Consider the following 21,095-nt stretch of genomic DNA (forward strand, 5'->3'; position numbering starts at 1 on the left):
CCAGTAAATTCAGTATTTGTAAAAATTTGATGTTATTGTTTTATTGGAAAAAGTATCATCGTTTAAAATATTCAAATAGCAAATAGGCTAAATGATCTTCCTTTCATACACCGTGTATGTGATCTATAGGCTACAATTGTTTAACGTTAAATATAAACTGCTAAATTTCCTGTAAATGAATAATTAATTAAATGTCGAAATATTGCTTTTGTTAAAGTTTTACTTTAAAAAGTTTTTAATTAGATATTCATTTTTTTATTAGGTCCAATATTTAGATAGCAAAAAGAGAGAAGGGCAATTAATAATAAACTTTAAGTAAGCAAGATATTATTGTCGTAGATTATCAATGGTAGTGTTTTACTTCCTGCATTCCTTTCCAACTATCAAAGTCTGAAGAAACATACAAGATACCAAAAGAAATTGCCAGATGCTGACCTTCAGTTTCTTTATGCAACCTTGAGGCAACAAACTCATGACATCTGCAGAAAGCCCGAAGGTTTTTTTATCCTCAAAAGGTCGATATTTACACTCTTTCCTTCATTTTCATAAATGATAAAATAACCTTAATGTGAAATTGAATTGTATCTATACTTATTCTAATGTTTATATTGTTTATGTTTATTGGGGTAATTTATGTCGTGTCACAAATAATGAATTTGTTTAATCTATTTTTCGTATGATGCCCAATGCTCCCGTTATAGGCAAGTCCTTTTTATACCTAAACGGCCACACGAAAACCAGTATTATAACATTATAACAACCATTCGATAAAAGAATTGAATCTAGCAATATTGTAGAACAATTGATTAATTTATAAAATAATAATTACATAATATGCATCTTTTAAGTAGTTAAAGACGGATATAAAAGTTACAAGAACTCGTGGCTGTATTATAAACTTAAACAGATTCAATAACCTTTATCTATATTAGAAAAATGCAAAGATGAGCGAAAGGCCTTCCTTACTAGTTCCTTTTTTGCGCACTTTTAAACTTTTATTTCATACTTGATTTACATAAAATAAAGAATTTAATTAATAAATTAAGGTATTCCAAAAATTTTAATTGCATTAATATTTATTATATTGTAATTCAATAATGATTTGCATTCTAATTATATCAAACCTATCATTAGATCCTTTGAAAGTAGCGGTATCTGGCAGATTCTTAATCTTACCTTCTTTACTATTTCCTCGGTGTTAAGATTGTTATACTGGTCAAACTGCTGCTGAGTGATGGGTGGGAGCACAGCTTTCGATGGACGCTGAGGAGGAGTTGGAAGATTTGGCAATGAAGATTGAGAGAGCAAAGAGTTTGTAATGGATTGCATCCTCTGCAGAGGAGATGCAGAATTCGAAAGATCATCCGCAACGGGAGGAACATCCGCTAGAGGTAGAAGCGGAGGCCCTCCGCCCGTCGGGTTTGGATTTGGGTTATGCAAACAGGCTACACCCGGTTGTTTGGCTGTTCCCGGTTCGGTTTTCGGTCTGACGAGGGAGAAGGCACTACCGTGGTGTCTAACTCCATCTGATTCCTGTTCCGATTTGTCTTGTTTGTTTCTAGACTGAACCGTAGCATCTATGGGACCGTCTTCGCTCGCACCGTGAGAAAGGGAACTATAACCTCCGCAAGGTCCCGTTCCATTTACCATGGCACCGTGCATTAGAGAACTCGGTTATACGATGAAAAGCGTTGGGACCTCCGGGAGAAGAAGCGGGCGTCATTTGCGACAACCGTGATAATTCTTGATGATAAATGCTTAAGGCCTGACGAATTTCTTCTTGTGTCCTTTCGTATTGGTCTCTGGTCGGTGGACGATAACTCTCATCCAACATTCGGTGACTTCTCAATTTGGCTAATTCTTCTTGATACAGTTTAGCTACCATTTCCTGAGGGATATCGTCTGCTTCGTATTTTCTCATTTTCCTCAAGAAATCGCTAGTGGAGGAATCTCCATCTTGATCTTGACCTTCGTCGGAAAGTTTTTCTGAGGCATTTCCATTTTGTAATGGAGGACTTTTGTTGTCTTTATTGCAAACACCCATAGCCATATGAGCTTCTGTTAGAATTTGAGCAATTCTCTCGTCAGCCCCGTTGTCTTCTTGTTTGTACAAAGATATTCCAGAATCTTTACCTGAAAAGAAAATAAAATACATTAAGGTTTTCAAAACTCGAAACAAAATTGTTGACAATAAAGAACTTATAATAAATATAACGCGTAGATTCCCTTAAACATAAAATCTTATTTGTTCTTTTATTCATTAAAATGCTGATCTAAATCTTACGGAGAATCAATAATTATGTAAGAAACTATTCAATACAATCTATAACAGTTACAGGAAAAATACACAATCATTAACTATGGTTTTTAAAACAGTGTGTAAGCCTAAAGACTTATAATTCTAATATAAATAAGTAAGATCTCTATTATTGATTTGTATACTACCAACATATATTAATAAATAAACAAAATTTACATACTAATGTAAATTTTTATTTGTAAATGTTTCTTTATTAACTCTACATAAATACTAATTACGAAAGCTTATATGTATTTAGATTTATTTATTAGGCATAAATAATCCAATTGTTATAAAGTAAACGTTGAGATGTTGTTCTTTATTGTAAAATATCCGAGTTATTTTTTTCCTAAAGATTGAAAAATCTTTCAAATTTAAATATTATTACCTATAAAATTCTTATTCAACTTAACAAATAAAATATTCCGAATAACGCTGATACTCCGATGTCATTGCTTAAAGCTTTGAAAATTAGAAACTAATTGTATCAGTTCCCGATAGGAAAACAGTTGGAAATAGGCCTAAATTTTAAAGTATGATACTTAACAATTTGCTTAAATAAAATTCTATGTTAAAGTTAATTTTCTATTTTTATTTAATTAATATACCAAAATTTGAAGTTATAACAAAAAGAATTTGTAATCTTTAATTACAAGATAAGAAATGAATTCATATAGATATAAATCTTCAAATAAGGCTATTTTACTATCGTGAGCGAGATAAATATATGAAGATAAACGAGTTGTGTTTTAAGCATTGGCGTAAAATAATAAAATCTTACCCTTTTTTGGCACTAACTCCTTCAGCATATAGATACAATTTTCGTCCATAGCCCAAGCGTGCATTTTCCTGTAGGAATCTCTTCCTTTCTCGGTTAGTTTATCCCAAGGCTTTGGTTTAGAAAGAAGTTCACTGACTGTACCTTGGGACAGACCTAAGATGTATTTGGCAAAGAGGCGTTGTCCAATGTTATGGACACTCAACAATTCGCGAACACAGCGCGATATGTTCAAGGTGTTCAACGTTTCGTTGGCATATTTATCGATATTGTGCCTCAAACAGATCTGTAGTCTTTCTAATGTCGGGCATCTATCGAGTAAAGATTTCTTCGGGTCGAAAGGCTTATTTTCTTCATTCACTTCCGGTGAAGTCGGACAAGGTGCGCATTCTTTTTTCGGAGTTTTATTATACGTCGAAGCTATCTCTTCCCCCAAAAGGGAGCTAAACGTATCCAAACTTTGAAAAGGAGTATAACCGGGACTCTCTGCTTGATTCGGAGAACCTGAAAACAACAACCAGTTTCATCTTATTTTTATTTTATTCATTTTGTGGTTATAAATACATTGGCGAATAATCTACTTAAAAAATAATAGAGAATCGTTTAATAATTTATAAATTAGATAAATAATTCGAATTTCATAGAAAAAGTTTAAGTAAGATTCGCTATCCAGACTTTATTCGTTAATAAATAATCTTTATTTTTATTTGAAAAATTTAAACTCATTCTACTCTTCTTAAAGACTTATTTTTTCGATCGTGTATTAAATAAGCTGCCCTTAAACTATAAACGAATAATTCTATAATTTATCTTTAACAGAATATTTGAAAGTAAATTTTGTATTGTTAAATTAGGACGAAACTAGAAGTTATAGAGTTTTATTGTATATGTTATAAACTAAAATAGAAAGTTTAAAGTTCTTGATATGTGAAAAACAGGATTGTCGTAGTATTCGAGACAAATTTTCAATGTGTTAAAAGCGTATGAAGAAACCTTAAAAACGACTATGAACTTTGCATTTGATTTTTCAAATATTGTGAATAAAATATGATATAAAACTCGTTGTATTTTGTTTATATTATATTCCTAACGTGATTATTTCGTAGTAACTTTTATTACTCATTTTCTAAAGCAGTTAATTTTTTTATTACAAAAGTATGTAATCCGTCAGTTAATTAGGTAAAAAATTCTGAAGAAGCAATAACTGAGTATTTTACCTGAAATGTCCACTTTTGAAATTTTTCCCTCTGAATTCAACCCCTTTGATTTAGCCAGGAGCAACATCTCCAGAGACTTGATAGAAGGTTTTGAATCTCGAGGGCTGTCTCTTCCCCCATAAGAGGTCGGCCAAGGCGGGTGATTGCCCAACTCCATAGATTTTATTAATCCCAACTCTCTTTTGATATCCTCATAATCGTGCTGCCTCATTAACTTGCTTCCTAGTTCGTCGATCACCTTGTCCTTTTGTCCCATGAGTTCTTCAAGTTGAGCAATCTGTAAACGAAATCCAGAGATTAGGAAAATATTTTAACATAAAAAGCGAAAATAATTCCTATTTTCATCGCTTTTTTTTCTTTTTCTTCTTCCTTTTCTTTTAATCAGAATTAATTTATTTTTGAATTCAAGACCACGGATAAAATTGATTCAATACTGGATTAATAATAAGACCTATTATGCTCGGCGGATGGAGTAATCAGTCCTTTTTTGGCCGCTTATGTTGTTGTTGACTGTTTCCTCGTTATGAACTGACATCCTCACCACGTTGGATTCACCGGAAAAAATTAAGTCGGTCAGCGAACGAAAATAGAGGATGTTCGAAATAAACATCAGGATAATAGGAGAGGAACCGCTAAAATTTGTCGGTAACGCAGCAGTTACTTTTGTCGAAGGAAAACTTTTTCCTTCTTTAAAATCACCCTAAAAATTCCTTTGTGCTAAAGCCACCTCCTCAATACACATTTATGTTAAAAACAAATGAAATGAAATAGAAAAAATATATATTATTTTATGCGAAAACGTTTCCGAAAAGATTTTTTCTTTGGCCAAGCTAAAGAGGAATTAAATAATTAGATTGAATGAAGAAAGTCGAGAAAACTTTTTTTCAGATAGATGTAATAAAAAATAATAATAATAATTTGTTTTTAAAGTAGCAAGTAGCCGTGTTGCTCTGTCTGAAAAGTAGAGTGGTGTCGACACTTACTTTGGAGGCACTTGTCTCCTTGAGAGTGTTGAGAGATGATTGAAGCTGCTGAATATCTTCCATCAATTGGGATATCTGCGGAAAAAAAATTCCACGTTAAATACGAGGGTAAAGTGAATTTTTTCGACAATCTTTTTTGTCTCTCACGTCGCATGAATTTTTTTATTTTTTCCATTATCTCCGCGATCGGTCGAAAGGGGAAAAAAACTAGCGGACAGCTTTAATTACACCGAACAGGCGGCGCTAGCGTCGTTGGAGCACTTTTGCCCGACCCTCCGCCCGCAACGCCTAAAGGAGACCCGCCCAGTTGCAAAACCCGCCACCAGATGTCGCCACTGACTCACCTCATTCTCCTTGGCAGACAACTCCACCTGGAGCGATGAGCGTGTGACGATGTCGACGGCCCGTTCCATATCCGGTGCTTTCTGGATCTGATCTGCTAGCTGAAGGGAGTGCTTGGCGGCCGCCAGCTGTTCTCTCAGCTGCGCTACTTCCTTTTCGGCCTGTGTCGCCCTCTGTCGGGAAGAAAAGGCATCATGACGTCATTGCGGTGTAGCTCGGTCAATCGACAGGTTAATTAACCTTACTAATCAGCCTTTTTAGCACGGGTGGAGCGATCAGTAGACTCGCCCGACCGATGCTAATTGCTAGACGCTTCTATCTTCCCTCCCTCCGCGGAAAGAAGCGGGAAATTCAACAGACCGAGAAAGGTGCCTTACCGATCGGGTTAGGATCTTTAAAGAGATTAAACAATGGCAGAGAGTAAGATGACCACTCGCTAAAAGATTCTAACCCAAATTCCAGCAGACGGCGGACGTGACATCCACCTGACGTCATCGAGTCTCGTCAGTGATCCATCACGTGATGTCATATCCATTGATCACGATAAGCCTTTTGTTCCCATCCAGCAGAAGCGTCGGTAGTTGACTTCCGGTCCCCTGGAGTGGCGCCCGACAGACGCCAACTTTCCGAACTCTTCGGGTCCGACGGTAGGGGTCATGACCTTATCTGGGACGATGCCAAGTTGTGTTTGACTCAATTATAACCGCCCTTAATAAAGAGGGAGCAAATTTGGAAGTAGGAAAACTCTTTTGTTGCGCTCCTCCTCCAAAGCACTCTAATCAATCATGTAAGAAGCCCGGTTGGATGGCTACCTGAGAATGCCACGCTTTATTTAGTTTTTTTAGTCCATCCTAGCGAAAACAACCAGTGTTTAGCCTATAGGCCGCCTAGAGACGAATGGCCGGATATTGTTTGCATCTATAATTAATTATTTTCTGCTTTCGTGTTTAAATATTTACCGTTATTTCTCGTAATAAATACATTAGGGACCGGATATTGATCCCTTAGGAATTGAAGCGAAAACTCATCACGGAAACACTTTTCTTTTATTCATGTAAAAACAGCCAAAATTATTTTGATTGCGTTAACTCATTTGTGTATATCTACGTAGTGTGGATCGGTTTGCCGTCACAACTGCTCCCAGACCATCTGATCAAGAGAAATTTGCGCTAATTCCTCTTGAAGATCGCATCGCATCCTAAAAAATTCCATTACATTTTTAAGTTTTCCTATTCTTACGGCCGGTGATAAATAACATTAACAACATGAACGGAGCAGTTAATCTATCTACTTTACAGTAAATATTTTAGTTGTCTCTTTACATTGGCCGGTTTCAATCTAGATTTAAAGTCTTTAACACTTTATTCAATTGTGGATTTTTAAAGAAGGTGGCCGATGTGAAAATGTAAATGCGAAACAAGTATTACGAGATTTCTAATCGGCGATATCGGCTCGGAGTTAAATAGGCACCTCTTAAGTTGGTCCTTGTCGAGACAAATCTCCTCTGGCTAACAGATCTTTCACAATTAAAGCAGCGACAAGTCCTTTCCCGGGGGGACTCCGATAGTTCTGGTGCTATCCGCCAGGCGGCGCTAATTACTCGTCCGTTCGTCTCGGACCAGAGAGTCGTCGCCATTGTCGCTAACCGTTCCGGTCGGCAGAATCGCGCAATCGTCACAGTCCCCCGGCCCCCCGATGTCACAACACTCTGATTGGAGGTAAGGGGCGACCGGGGACACAGCACGCGTCATTAATTTCCCTGGCTGGCGGTAGCCCCCCTTCGCCCAGCGATCGGGAGCCGAGGGGGGAGAGACGGACTCGGTGAAGAGGGGAGACGAGGCGTCCTCGCCGAGATTATCATTAATCAGGGCCTGTTTCTGCTCCATTATAACCAAATGGGTTTTAATTTGCCATTGTTTAGAACAACCACGGTGTCTTGTTGTTGCGGCAGTTCATGCGTGGTGCATTTATGTAGGCTTTCATGCCGGCTGCCTCATGAATATTCATTATGGACCTTAATAACGCTGTGTAATAACTATTAACTCAGAGCCAAAGTTTTCGCTGCTCGGAAAGAGTGGAGAGAGAAAAGAGGAAACGCTGTGTAATTAATCCCAAGACTGCAAAGGATGGAAAATCTGTTCAGTGGTGCGGCAGGACGACTGTGCGCCTGAGAATGTGGCTGATTGGTGCGCCACAGGTGACTAGCCGATTGGCGAACCTCGGCCATTGCCAATAATTGACGATTAAGACGCCAGCGCCCTGTACTCTTCTGGATCCGGCCTCCACGTATAATATTCCTCTTGTTTTAATACACGTAGAGCCGTGGGTGCAGGAACGGCCCCAAAAAGTGCTATCAATTTTATCGGTTATAGACCGATTAACAAAAGATATTTCACCTTCATTATACTGTTTGGGGGAGGCAATTTCCGGTAGTAGACGGACAAAACGTCAAAAAAAGGGAGTCATTATGCCGCTCACCTGAAAAGAGGAGAGTGCGGTTGTCAAGACAACTAAGAAAAAAAAACGCCAACAAGACAAAAAACGCCATGCATAGTTATTGCGATACGGCCGGCCGATCATCGAGTCTGTACAACTTGCGTATGGCGGTTTGTCCGCAAGTAGAGATACGTGATCAAGATAATAGAACGCAGACGCTGTCAATTGTTGAACGCAAACAGTTACAACACGTCAAATGGATGATTTTAATGGCCAGGAATGGAGTAATTGAACGGGATGATGCGTAAGTGTCCGGATGGCTTCATTAGCGATACCAACGGATCACAATAGCAGCCTCCTATCTTAGTCCGAAACAAAGTCTGGTAATTTAGAACCGTAAAGCGCTATTAAGGTGAAGGGTGTGGAACATTGCCGTGTAACATCCAGGGTGTAAAAGATTGATTAGAACAGAAACGAAACTAAGTAGTGCGAGCTCTCCTAGTTTATGATGTGTGACAATTTGTGTATTGTAGAAATAAAAAACACTAAAAACTCTGTGCCAGCGAGAAAAACACCTGCAACATCCATTTAGAACAAAATGGGAATGGGTCACGAGGTTGTATCTGATATATCAGATTATTTAAAAGAAAAGTAGCCTCTTCTTCCTATTCGGTTGTCTTACAATTCTCCCAATCCACGTAAATATTTATTTATGATAATATTTTGCCGTTAAAATCACGTTATTATTATTATAGACTAGCTAATTCGAATAATGGATCAGGAGTTGCTCATAAATAAACCATTTGCGGAACAATTGCGCCAACAATTTCCATCGAAAGCATTGTGCCTCACGCCCCGTTACCCAAAAAAATATTCATTTTCGAAGAGTAGACCAAGACACAATCATCACTGGCGGGTTGCCCTTCGTATTGAATTTTTTCTTTGACAAATATCTAATGGAGTAGAAGGACTCGGCATACAGATGCAAGTCTTTTGTCGAGATGATCGGCATACAAATGCAGAAAGCAGTTGCCAACTACACCGCACACAGGTGTTGAACGGCGCCGGATGCTTGGATTTACAATACTTGACGGTATCCCGCAATAAAAGAATTGATAAGATAATCGATAGGCAATAGTAATTCAGAAATAATAACTTTTTATCGCTGCAATAAATATAAGTTATCGGGCGATAATTTCGATTGATATATCACCGTGGAATTATGAATATGAGGCACGGCCGAGGTGAGATTAAAAATAAGTCAATTATCTTCGGTTAATTATCAAAGATGGCCATTTATTAGAATATTAACGACTACCATTCCAAGAACGAAAGAAGTTTAAAGTCTGATGGATCTCAAATTTAAAATTCCGAGTAGCTTCTCGCTATTCGCGGGAATGTATGTGCGAAATATAAGGGGAGAAAGGGTATTAAACTCTTAAAGGGCGCGAAGGAAGAGAGTAAAACAAGAAGCAGAAAGCACTTAAAATTGCCAGCGAGAAAATCAGGAGATGGAGTAAAATTTAACATTTAACAGGGAAAATATTAATCCTCGATTCCTGACTGTTTAACGCCTCACGTATTTGGACGACCTAATTGTTTGTTTGGTTCAGTTTGTACATTGAATATAGCTCCCCTTTTCCACAAGGCGAGCGTTTGTCGAATGCTAATTACATTAGTCGACGTTAGCCTACACACGAAGCTAATCAAGAAATAGCATAGTTAATTACCTACCCTAAAGCCACCGTTACGTCGAAACATTACGCCTTAATTTGGCCGAATAAAAGGGACTGAACAGCATCTCCGTTACTTCTCCCTTCTGTAATTACGAATTGCTCATTCCGTAGATTGCCTCATTTATCCATACCAATACCTGATGACGATTACTACATAGCAGCTCCACTCCGTTGGTCCTCGGATGCTTTACTTCCCTCCAACCAGCTCCGATGATTCGGAGCCATACAGCAACCGCTAATCTTATTAAGACTACTTGTTAAGCCTAAATTTATATTGTGTGGATTTGTCGCCTGCACGTTCCTCTCCCTCTGCCACGGTACAATTTTGAAAACTTGCAGTAAACAGATAAATGCGGCTCTGCTTTTCCTCCGTTCTTCCACCGGGCCACCCTTTTCCGCTCGCAAACCTACCACTTACGATTCATTCGCTCGCGCTAAACTTGTACAAAAACGGCTAACCCAAGGTCTCGAAATTAAATTCTAGCCAAATCTGTCAATATTAATCTAATATTGTCTTCAATAGGTTCTGAACGTAATTGCCAGAGATTTTAATGTCCTTCGCACGAATAACTAATAGTACGGTATTTTTGGCATGTGTCTGCACTTTTTTCCCGATGATTATAAATAAATTCTAAAGTAGAGGAAAGATTCTTTTTGATTTTTGCTTTAGAAGATACAATGAATATTTATCAGGAATTAGACATCAGAACAGATTAAAGCAACCAACTGACTTTGTCCAACGTCTCGACAATATTAAGATTTTTAAATTTGTGTATAAAAGGAGAAAAATCGGTAATTAGATGCGTTGTAAATGTGCTTTTATTGTCAAAACAATTTCGATCGAATTCTAACTAAAGTCTTTCATTAGTGTCTACTAAAAGCCACCGTGTGCGATGCGGGAGCGCATCATTTCCGGGAACTAAGTTTGTTTGGGCGTTCGTCTTACTTGACCGACCGAGATCTGCGATCGTACACTAAATCAACAGTATCGGGGGCCTTTCAGAAGAGAGTCAGACAAATTGCGGGCCTATTATAAGGATAATAATGTTAGTAAATATGCAGCTGTGGAGAACTTCTCCAATTATTCGCAAGTGCAGTTCTATTAATAACGACTCCGACTTCTTCAATAAAGCTGAAATCTGATAAAAGAGGAAGAATCTTAAGAAACGCGCTCTCTCCCCGGCCGGAGTGAACTCGACCCGCCCGGCCCGCTATCTAATTACATGGCAAAGCTACAGATGCGAAAACATGGCGAGCCAACTTTACTAATGAGTGGCATTTTTCCGCGCCATTCATCCGCATACCAAAATTAATGTATCAATGCACAGGCATTGACGCCGATCCACCAAGTCAGTCATCTACCAACGCGGAGAGGCTTTCTAGATGACTTGGGTGCTTGCAAACTCCATCCCCATAAATAAAGGCAATCGGAAGGGTAGGAATTATGAAAAGTGCAATTGGAGCGTTCATTATGCATAGTATTGGTGTGTCTGAATGTCCCGAGATAAGCCGGTCCGACGGTTTCTCTGACGTAATGAACGCGGAGTGAGTTGCGGAGGAACTGGTCTAGCAATTTTCCGGCCCACTGCTCCTGCTTTTCTGTCCGGCGAAGATCTTTAGTCGAGACACACACAAGGAGGACGAAGCTCACAGAAGTGGCTTTCCGCCCCAGTACGGAGACAGGGATTAAGATCAACATCTCTGACTCTAACCGTTCGGTGGACAAAACGGATGAGTTTGCGCCTCTCCGCTCCATTAAGTGCAAACCTGTCTGAATGTGTGTTCTGGACTGATAGACGATGTTCTGCGGCCGAACGATAAACTAGGTTGCCAGCCTCTTCCGGACCACCGACATTCATCTCCACTTTTCGGTTCGTCGCTTTGCCGACGGGTTCGAACTCTGACCCGACCCGTAGTCGTTCTTTTCTCCCCCTCCAAACGTCGACCGTTCCCATACTTAACAGGACAAAGACGTCCGGTAATTGAGACGTCCGTTCGAAGTAACAGATAGGGATGGTTACCCTGCACGATCTCGTCATATCTCGCTTACTTCGTGATTATTCGGCGTGTTGGAATGAGATGGGGAGGAGCCTCGGGCGCGCCATCTGGGAGGAGGTGAATGCCCGAATACCGAAAGCACCCGAAAACGATCCCACCTCATCGGGGAACTTCCCGAAGTCCCTCCAGTAAAACCAAGGGCTCAGACAGCCGAGCTGCATCGTAAGAGAGCGGAAGGAGAAAATTCGAAGACGGGCCGAGAGAATTTACATCTTCGGATGGCCAATTATCAATGGTACACCCGAGGATGTTTTTGATTTTTGCATCGGAGAAGTCGGGTGGACGTGGCATAAAAAACACATTTGTTTCATTGGGCGGCACTTTAGTGTTTACAGAACGGGAAGTGACGTCACAAAATAAGTGCCATCTGGCCAACATCGTGACGATAAACAACACAGTAATGACGTTAAGATGGTGGCACTTAACGCCGAACAGGGGAGTGAAAGAGCGTTCGAGCAACGATTGGTTCCACCGCCAGGCATTCCCATGTCCGACTTACGACTAGTTAGCCTTAATGGGTCTCACGTTTCTTCAATCATGGCGGTCTATCTGCGAGACAGCTGGCAGTCCCACTTCAAAAGAGCCCGTTAACGTTTTTTTCTTCTTCCCCACAAACAGCTGATATAACAACTTCCAAGAACTATATGAATAGTGGGCCTGATATCGACCGATTTGCACGCGGTTGATGAAACTCGGATCCCGCTTTCTCGGTAAAATCCCCATTGACCCTTTGGTAAAGACCCAATCTTCTATCGGTGGTCGCCGACTCCCAAAATATTCTTGGCGGTTTCGTTTGACAAAGCCCGAGAGAACGTGACTACGTATGACAAATAGGACCCGCAAATAATTTTTTGTCCCACATACTTTCCGGAAGATTCTCTCGGCTGAAATTTCAAGAATTTTTGAAATTTCCATTTGTCATCTAGTACGTCACGTGACTTGAAAACGTTTTATATCCGCGTGACATTCGAATGACAGATAGGACCCGAACGGATGACCCCAGTCTCGACGTATTCTACAGAAAGCGACACTAATCTATGGAAATTTCGGAAGGAACGAGATACGAATTGGATATTATTGGGAGAAATACCTGTCGCTCCCATCGCGACAAGTACAAACTGGTTACGCCTATTTATGCCTAACCCCTTTTACGTGCGGGTTAAGCATTTTGCGAAGCTCTAATCAGTCATCGTCACCCAACTGTCCTCCCATGATGCACCGCTCCTACGTCTCGCACCTCCCCCGCTCTCATCCATCAGATGAGCACGGACAACGCCCATCACAATCACGATGCCGATGAATCCGCAGAATCGAAATGAGCTACGCCGACCTAACTTAGCCTATGGGCCGCCCCACCGATAAAGCCGCAGAAAATAGCAGCCGAAATGAAGAGGGCTGCAACAACAAACTGATTTCTCACTTCAATTATCATCAATTTGTACAACTAATTCAAGAATTTAATTACCAAATGTAAATGTTATTCAAATTCCCAAATTTGATTTAGTCTTATTATATTGTAGTACCGCCAGGACTATTTCTACCTGTAAGGCCAAGGGGTAAGCAAATCCAGTCCCGGATGCCAAATGCTTCCTCGCGCTCTCTAGATACTTCATCTCGCAATAACAGTCGATGCAACACGTGGTTTCGATAATTCCAAGAGAAATCGAAGTCCTCCACAAAGGCCTGCCGTATTACTTTTGCTGCGAGGTTCATATTAAAGTGATTATTCCGACCTAAGTTCACATGACAAGATGCCGCCTTTGAATACTTAAATATCATGCTTGTCTTTAATTAGCTTGGGAAAAAAACTGTGTAATATTGTACAGTATCTTGGCGATGGGCTTCGCTCCATAAATGGATCTCTTCCTCTTACGAAAAGGAATGCAATAATATTTATACATTAAATTTTCCAGAGGTGCTATATGAACGAAAATCGAATATGTCCCGTTATTTTAGTGGGTTGTCTCGTAATTCGTGTTATCAGAATAATAATCCTCTTTTATTTGTTTTCCAATGTCATTTTATCGTCCAACTTATCTTGTTTTTATGGCGCGACAAAGTCTGCGCCGACATCGTCACACGTTACCTGTTGTCACGTGATAACAGGTGTGTAAAAAGCTTTTCCGCAATTTTTTCTTAACTGGAAACTACTAAATAGCTTCTTTTGGTAATGACGTAGAGAACGCACGTTGGACATCTCCCGAGAGGTGAGAAAGCGCTTTTCTTTCACACCTGGTTTATCCCCTCCGGCAACAAATTAAAGACAAACCGCCCCAGTATATACGCGATCAAAATCGCTGACCACTTTTCTTTTACCAACCGGTAAAAGAAAAGAAATGCAGTTTCTTACCTGATTGGCTTTCTCTAAACTGTTCATAATCATTTCTATGTCTACGGATTGGCCACAACGACAGTTTTTCAATCTGAAATACGAAATTTGTAATTAAAACATTTACCTATTGCTTACGCGACAGAATTCAAATATGGACACTCACTTAGCAATGACATCTTCGGTGGTGGTCTTCGATTCGGATGCGTTCTCTTCTTGCGTTCCGTCCAAGGCTGCAAAAAGAAATAATATTAAAAGCCCGTTTTTTGAACCCGGACGGTAAATGAGGCCTTAACTGAATGAAGCAAAAGGCGTGACGGCCCTATTCGCCGGAAGTCGTCACAAAAGACGACCTTGGCATAAACAATTGCCTCTTCCATATACAATATTGGATAATGTCGCAAGATTCGTTAAAGGGTCTCCTCCAATTCGAGTGTCTTGGGGTGACCCCGATACGAAAGACAAGGAAGAGGAGGGATACTCACCACTTTGATAATCGTTCTTCTCGCGCGGATCTTCTTCACTCTTCAGCCTCTGTTGACAGGAACGCTGATCGGCAAGATTCTACACGGGCAAGAAAAAAAAGCAGGAAAATTAAGGCTACATTAGAAAAGAGCCCCTAATTTATTGATGCACGCATCAATAAATTAGGGGAGAGGCGCAGTCGTAATCAGTTCATATTTGGGACAAAAAAATGTTTTCCATTTCTATCCGTGCAATCCAATTTGATATTCGGTGTTCTTAAGTTTTTTCTTATTTATGCCGCACCTGGCTCGCTATACCTCAATCACAATTACCTGTGGTGACAGTCGGTCCCAAACCGGGTATAAAACACGGTTAATCCCCGCACCACATCCCGCACATAACCTATATATCTATATAAAGAGGCGGTAGAGTAAAGCGGGCTCCGAAAGCAGTTCTGGTCAGTCATAAAAATTTCAATATGAAGTAAAGTCGGTCCCGACTCTTTCGGATGCGGATAAGACAATGAGAGAAAGAGAAATGCAGAATTTATGAATTCAAAGAACGACGCCTTTTGCTTTACTTTTACGGATCCCTCTCTTAATTATGCATTGGAGGGGCGAAGAAAAAAAGCGTACATTTTTTTTGTCGTCCCTCCCGCATCCAGTATACAGATGCGATTTGACTAGTCGTGCTTCTCTCACCTCAGGTAGCTCTCTCTCTGTCCTGGATCTATCCACTTTATTCTACGCTTCTTCGCTAAAAAAATCTCTGGGGTGTAGTCCGCTCGTTTCTTTAAATCCGATTAGAGTCGGAGGTTGAAAAATGCAAAACTTTTTCCTCTGTTTGTTTGTTTGTTTCAAACCAGAGTTGCTTCCTGATAATTTGCTTTTTTCTTCCCCGGATCGTATTCTAACTGCTACGGCACGCGCTGTCTTGCCTTCTACTTTTTCCGGCCTACAGGCGCGACTCTAGGCAATTTATAATTTTCCCATTGATTTCTTTTTTCGAATTGTCTATATAGTCGAGTTTTTAAAATGTTCGCGTCATTTATACAATTATTTCTCGCCTGTAAATCGAAAATAATCTGCAAGGGATTAAGCTTCACTTTCTCTATAAAAAGTATCGTAACGTTAACAGTTAGAAAAGAAACAAGGATCTAATGTTACGTCTGCTTCCTCCTAAGCGATTTCACGTCATGATGACGGCGTAAAATGCATCATGAGATGGTGAATCACAATGGTTATGCAAACGTCACGCTAGGAAACAATAGCATGAGGATGCTGGACGATAATTACAATTTTTATACAGCTCTCGATCGTTCAGAGAGCATTTAAAAGTATTTATTCTATTAAATTCGAAATATTGGAGAAAATACTTTATATTTTGGGTCTTTGCAATTTAAAGTAAAGAATTAAGTTATTGGAATGTCACTGGATGATGTCATTGTTACGTTATTTTACTACCTCGTCTACACCCTTAATGACATCACTTAGACATTATATAGACTCCGAACTTAATTTTTTAGTAACTCAATAATAACAAATCAGTTAATTAATTATTTATGTTGTTATTTGAAAGATTACTTACTTGAGTCAATGTTTCAACTTTTTGTTCGTATTCCCTCAGCTTCTCTCTCAATTCCTGAATCGTTGCTTCTGTAATGAAAAAAAGGTTCACGTAAAATTCGAAATGCCGAAATAAAGAAATCTTGTCGACAAAAAAAAAAATCAAAAAAAATCTACTCGCCTCACTCTCCCATTTATCAAGTAGAGGGTCATTATTTCGTGGTCGTCGCGCTACACAGGTGCCACAATGATTGGTGTTTGTTTAGAATGGGAAAGCCCATTTTATTTTCGGAAGCTAAAAGAGGATAGAATGGACATTTGCACATCCCCGACATTTAACATCTTTCCTATCAATAACCCAGCTGAAAAAACAATATAGATTTACGGCTTTAAACGAGGAGGAGATAGTAGACTCTTATTTTTCATCACTGGACACTTAAAACTATATTTTTAACTAGTAGACATACATACTTTTAGATCTAATTATATTAAATATTAATTGGAAAATCCTTTTGTATCGGAGATCGTATGAAAAGTTTACTCTTCGGATTTGAATTTGGAAGATTTTAGTATTACATATTAAGTTAATACGTTTCAGAAGGGCCTTTATTCATATCTTTTTCTCTTTGCAATAAAGAAAGAAAAGGATAATATTTTCAATTTAGTTAAGTAGAGAGAGAGGATAATTTATTTTTAATCTTAGGTTATTACACCCTTCAGTATTCGGGCCCTAATTGGAGATTCACGCATTTTAATTGAAGAACTTTTATCGACTTTTGGTCCGAGAAGCTCTAATCCTAAAATACTTCTAGCTAGTTAATTTGGTACTTAGCCTCTTATTATAGTCTTTGCTTTACGACTTCCGACCGAGTGCCTTCTTAGCATCAATTCCTCTCTAATAAAGGCTTAACGATGCAAGAGAGAATTAAAATCTTGCCTTTTCGTGTCCTTCCTATCAATCTATCCATTTTCCCGGGCCTTAGGCCCGACTACTGTTATCTTAGGCCGACGTTTCCATTATATATTTAATCGCTAAATCCGATGAAAATTAATTTAAGTTATCATCATTTTAAAAATATTGTATAAAAACATTTTATTTTTAAGAAGAATCTGATACTTTGACGTCTTACAAACAAAAACTACGGGACTAAATTAATATCTTGATTTTGTATTCATTAGAAAATCACTTTCAATTAAAAATTAATGGGTATACGATAGCATTTTTTCATTGAAATCTTGCAAAAAGAAGAATATTTTAAAAAAGAAAAAGAGCAAGCGACGTTGAAAACGATGCCACACGCTGCACGGATCTTGCCTAAGTCGGTATTGTAATATATATTTAGACATGTTTCCTCCCTTCGAAAGTCTTGCTTTACACGAATTTATTTAATCTTGAAAAAGAGGAAAGTATTTGCGATTGTGTAAACAATATTCTGTCCGGTTGTGAAGTTCGGAATGCTCGAAGTTTTTTCGAATGTATTTCACCTATAGGCCTTCGATTTTAAATGAGGAATAAAGAGAGAAAGGCTTATTTCTCCTCAAATTATCAGTAGAGCCTGTCAGAATGTAAAGGCCTTCTATTAAATGGCCGTAATCCTACTTAAACAGGACTTAATCGCCGGACGACAGCTGTTGCGTCTCGGCAGCAAGGTTTTCGGGCTCCGATGCCCCATTAAACGTGCTCGTTTGACCGATTATTGATCTTTATGGGTGGACCGAAGCGGAGTGGAAAGAGCCGCATAAATCAAGGCCGCTACATAACGGGCCGTCCATAAGCTACGGTCAACATAATAAATCAATGGAACGACCAATCGGCGCTCAAGGACGCTATTGGGTCACATTTCTTACAATAAAGGCCATTAGATGGTAATTAATGGCCTGTTCGCCTTTTCTCCCTCCTCCTTTTTGCGAGTTTGCCGACCGGATTTGTGGACCAAATCCTATATCCTCACTTTTAAAACGAGAATGTTTGCTTTTTTTTTTTTTTTCCCAAGGGTGACTCTGAGTTTTCGGAATTTGTCCACTTATATTTTATTCACTGGAAATTACTCCTGAATGAAAGGAAGATTGTGAATCCAACGAACAAGTTCTGAATGAGTACAGAATGTTCTGGACTCGGAAAGTGTTTGACGGCGTAAAGAAAAGGGGAGAATCTTTCGGGACTTTTTTCCAGCTGTTGATCGCCATGGCAACGTGCTGCGGCCTGGGTAAACCACTGATTAGCTTTTCATCCGGTGAGGATGACATTTGGCGAAAAAGCGCTTTGGCATTTTTACCGTTTCTTCTTATTCAGTCGATAATTAGAAAGGAGAAGCTAAAAGAAAGCCATTTCCATCCTTTGCCGATGTTTTAATCGACACGTGCTCGGTTTGGTAATTCGCTATTCGATGGGAGGGCCAAATGATCGAATACTGGTTTACGATTTGTTATCAGTTTTTTTCCCTAGAGGCAAGATCAAAAACTGGTCCACTCATTGGTCAAGACGGTTAATCGAGGCGGTCCGGCCGATATCGACTTAATGGCTCTCATCCGGTCACAGTTTAAATCTTCCACTTCCGAACTGGTCTTCCTCTCTGCCTAATGAAGCGCCTCTTCCTTTCACAAATGTTTGCAGTTCGGAAATTTAAAATCGTTCCGGATTCCGCAGCGGGCCACCGCACCCGAATCCGACCCGCGTCGGTGGCAAATGGCTGTGGATTAGCCGCCGTTCACGCCTAATGACATCACATCCGCTAGGCTTTCCAGGTAGAGGCACCAAACCAGACGTAACTAATCGTCGACAGGGCGGAGGACAGATATATGGCTATGGACGGTCGAGTGGGTTTCGCAATACCGCGCATTGTTGCTTATGTCGGGCTACTCGCAACTTCTATCCAAACCTGTATTTTGGATCCGTTACCCAATGTTCGTCGGAATCCCATTCATCTCCCATATAGTTTTTTTTTATTTTATTTTCATTTTTTCTTCTAGATAAATTTTTTATGAAATTCTCAAAGTGTCAATTAATGTCTGGTGACCGTTTCTAGATTTCGAAAGGTTAAGGCCAGCGGCAGCCATCCGTTAAGGTCCATTATGCAGACCGATGCCAATGGAAATAAAGCAGTCATTAGAGAATAGAGGAGCTTTCGCCCTCCCCTTTTTCTATAGAGACGTCAGACGGAACAATAGAATCAATTAATGATAATTGAAGCGGACTGTCCCTACAGCTCTCGCGTGTGGTCCCACATTCTGTCCGGGACGGGAAGAAAGTCTTTCTCACCTGAAGTGCGGCCAATTCAATCTATAGTGGCAATGCGGCCTTGATTGGCTTAAGTGTCGAGTTACGTAAGGATGTCGTTCCGCACATCTTATCTGTCGTTGCGGTTGAATAGAGATGGCGAAATCCGTCCTTTAGAGCCACACACGATTCCCCTCTTTTAAGTTAATAAAAAACACGAAAACCGCCGTTTCTTTTGTATATTCTTTACTATCGAACAGGAGAAGCGTACTTATTTCTGGCTTCGAATTTGCTGGAATACGAATCAATTAAAATGAAAAACGAGTTGCTGGCAGTTTCGGTTAAATAATTGTAGACTAGGAAAGAGAAACTGCTAGAGTAGCACTCGGACGGATTTGCTTCATCATCAAAAAGTGAGTAATGCAACAGGAGAACATCATATATGTCGCCATCTGTCAACCGAGAGACAAACTACCTGACACAATCGGCGAATCTGATGCTCTTAAGTGACATTTGTCTGACTAATTCAGATAGAACCAAATCAAAAAGGAGCTCTTCCATCTATTTGCCATCCGTACTAGCGGTAAGCATTGATCGGTGTCTATCTCGAGCAAAAGTTTCTAACATTGCGTAAAAAGGACACTCACCTTGATTTTTTACTTCGTCTAATTCCTGAGAGTAGTTGCTTAGGGATTCTCTGAGCCTTTGATTTTCCAATTCCACGTCTTGAGCTCGCATAGCTTGTTGGTGAAGGGTGAGACAATGCTCCAGATAGGGAACACAATCTGTAAGAAATAACAAGTTTTAGAATCTGAAAAACACCAGTATTCAATCATTAAAGATACACTGATATCAGTGATACATCACACCTCTCGGCAAAAATATACTGTATTTACATACTGTATATGTATTGTACCGTACTGTACGTAAACGAAGACCTACTTGTTCAAAACTTTCGTGTTATGTTTGATAAGATCATATATATGATGAAAATTGAAAAACTGCGTTTCTTTCTCATTGCATTTGTCTGAAAATAATTAAATAGGTAACAAATTATTTAAATTGGGATTTCGAACGTAAATGCTAACTAAACGTCAGCCGGCAGGAGAAAGTTAAGAAAGATCAAAAGGTAAAAAAGAGCTTTATGCTTTTAACCAGTAAAATAAAGCAGCAGACCTCATAAGCCAATTATGCGATACAAAATGTGGTCAATTTTCGTCACACAATAGATCCTAATCTGCTCGGACGCCCTGATGCGAGAAAAATGATGCCTAATAGAAATTATTCAGGCAGAAACGCGGGGATTAGCAGAATTAAGGGCTCTTAATTATCAAAGATCTCATTATCCCCATTAAGCGTCATTATCCCGCTTAAAAATTAAAGCTTTAGGCCAAACTTTATCGAAACCCTGCGAGGATTCTTATTAGTTTACTTCTCTGGTCGCACCTACTGAAGGTCTTTCATTCCGGCCTATCTCTAATTCAGTGCTAAAAGAATGGTAGTCGAAAGTTCTTTCACAACTGGGCCAATTCTGTGTAGATTTTCCGCGATGTCAATTGATCCGAAATAGAACAATTGCCGGGCAAAACTTTGGATTAATTGGAAAGGAGATATACAATGAGAATTAGTGTTGCGATTAGAAATCCGACAGAGAAAGCTTTATTTCTGCT

The 21,095-nt window shown here is 39.5% G+C and overlaps 1 protein-coding gene and 1 long non-coding RNA gene across 2 annotated transcripts in view; one reads left to right on the plus strand and one right to left on the minus strand.

The window, feature by feature from the left end:
• LOC136981491 (uncharacterized) overlaps window positions 1-21,095 on the plus strand; it is a 51,522-nt gene that overhangs the window by 11,864 nt on the left and 18,563 nt on the right. The window lies entirely within an intron of this gene.
• LOC136981479 (homeobox protein cut-like 1) overlaps window positions 1-21,095 on the minus strand; it is a 78,246-nt gene that overhangs the window by 4,663 nt on the left and 52,488 nt on the right. The window contains 11 exon segments of the mRNA XM_067277792.1: window positions 1,177-1,683; window positions 1,685-2,133; window positions 3,081-3,581; window positions 4,295-4,571; window positions 5,278-5,352; window positions 5,622-5,792; window positions 14,200-14,272; window positions 14,345-14,411; window positions 14,664-14,742; window positions 16,231-16,298; window positions 20,073-20,210. Of these exon segments, the coding sequence (XP_067133893.1) occupies window positions 1,177-1,683; window positions 1,685-2,133; window positions 3,081-3,581; window positions 4,295-4,571; window positions 5,278-5,352; window positions 5,622-5,792; window positions 14,200-14,272; window positions 14,345-14,411; window positions 14,664-14,742; window positions 16,231-16,298; window positions 20,073-20,210 (2,405 nt within the window).

Source organism: Centruroides vittatus, unplaced genomic scaffold, assembly GCF_030686945.1.
Source record: "Centruroides vittatus isolate TY-2023 unplaced genomic scaffold, ASM3068694v2 contig_1168, whole genome shotgun sequence".
NCBI lineage: Eukaryota > Metazoa > Arthropoda > Arachnida > Scorpiones > Buthidae > Centruroides > Centruroides vittatus.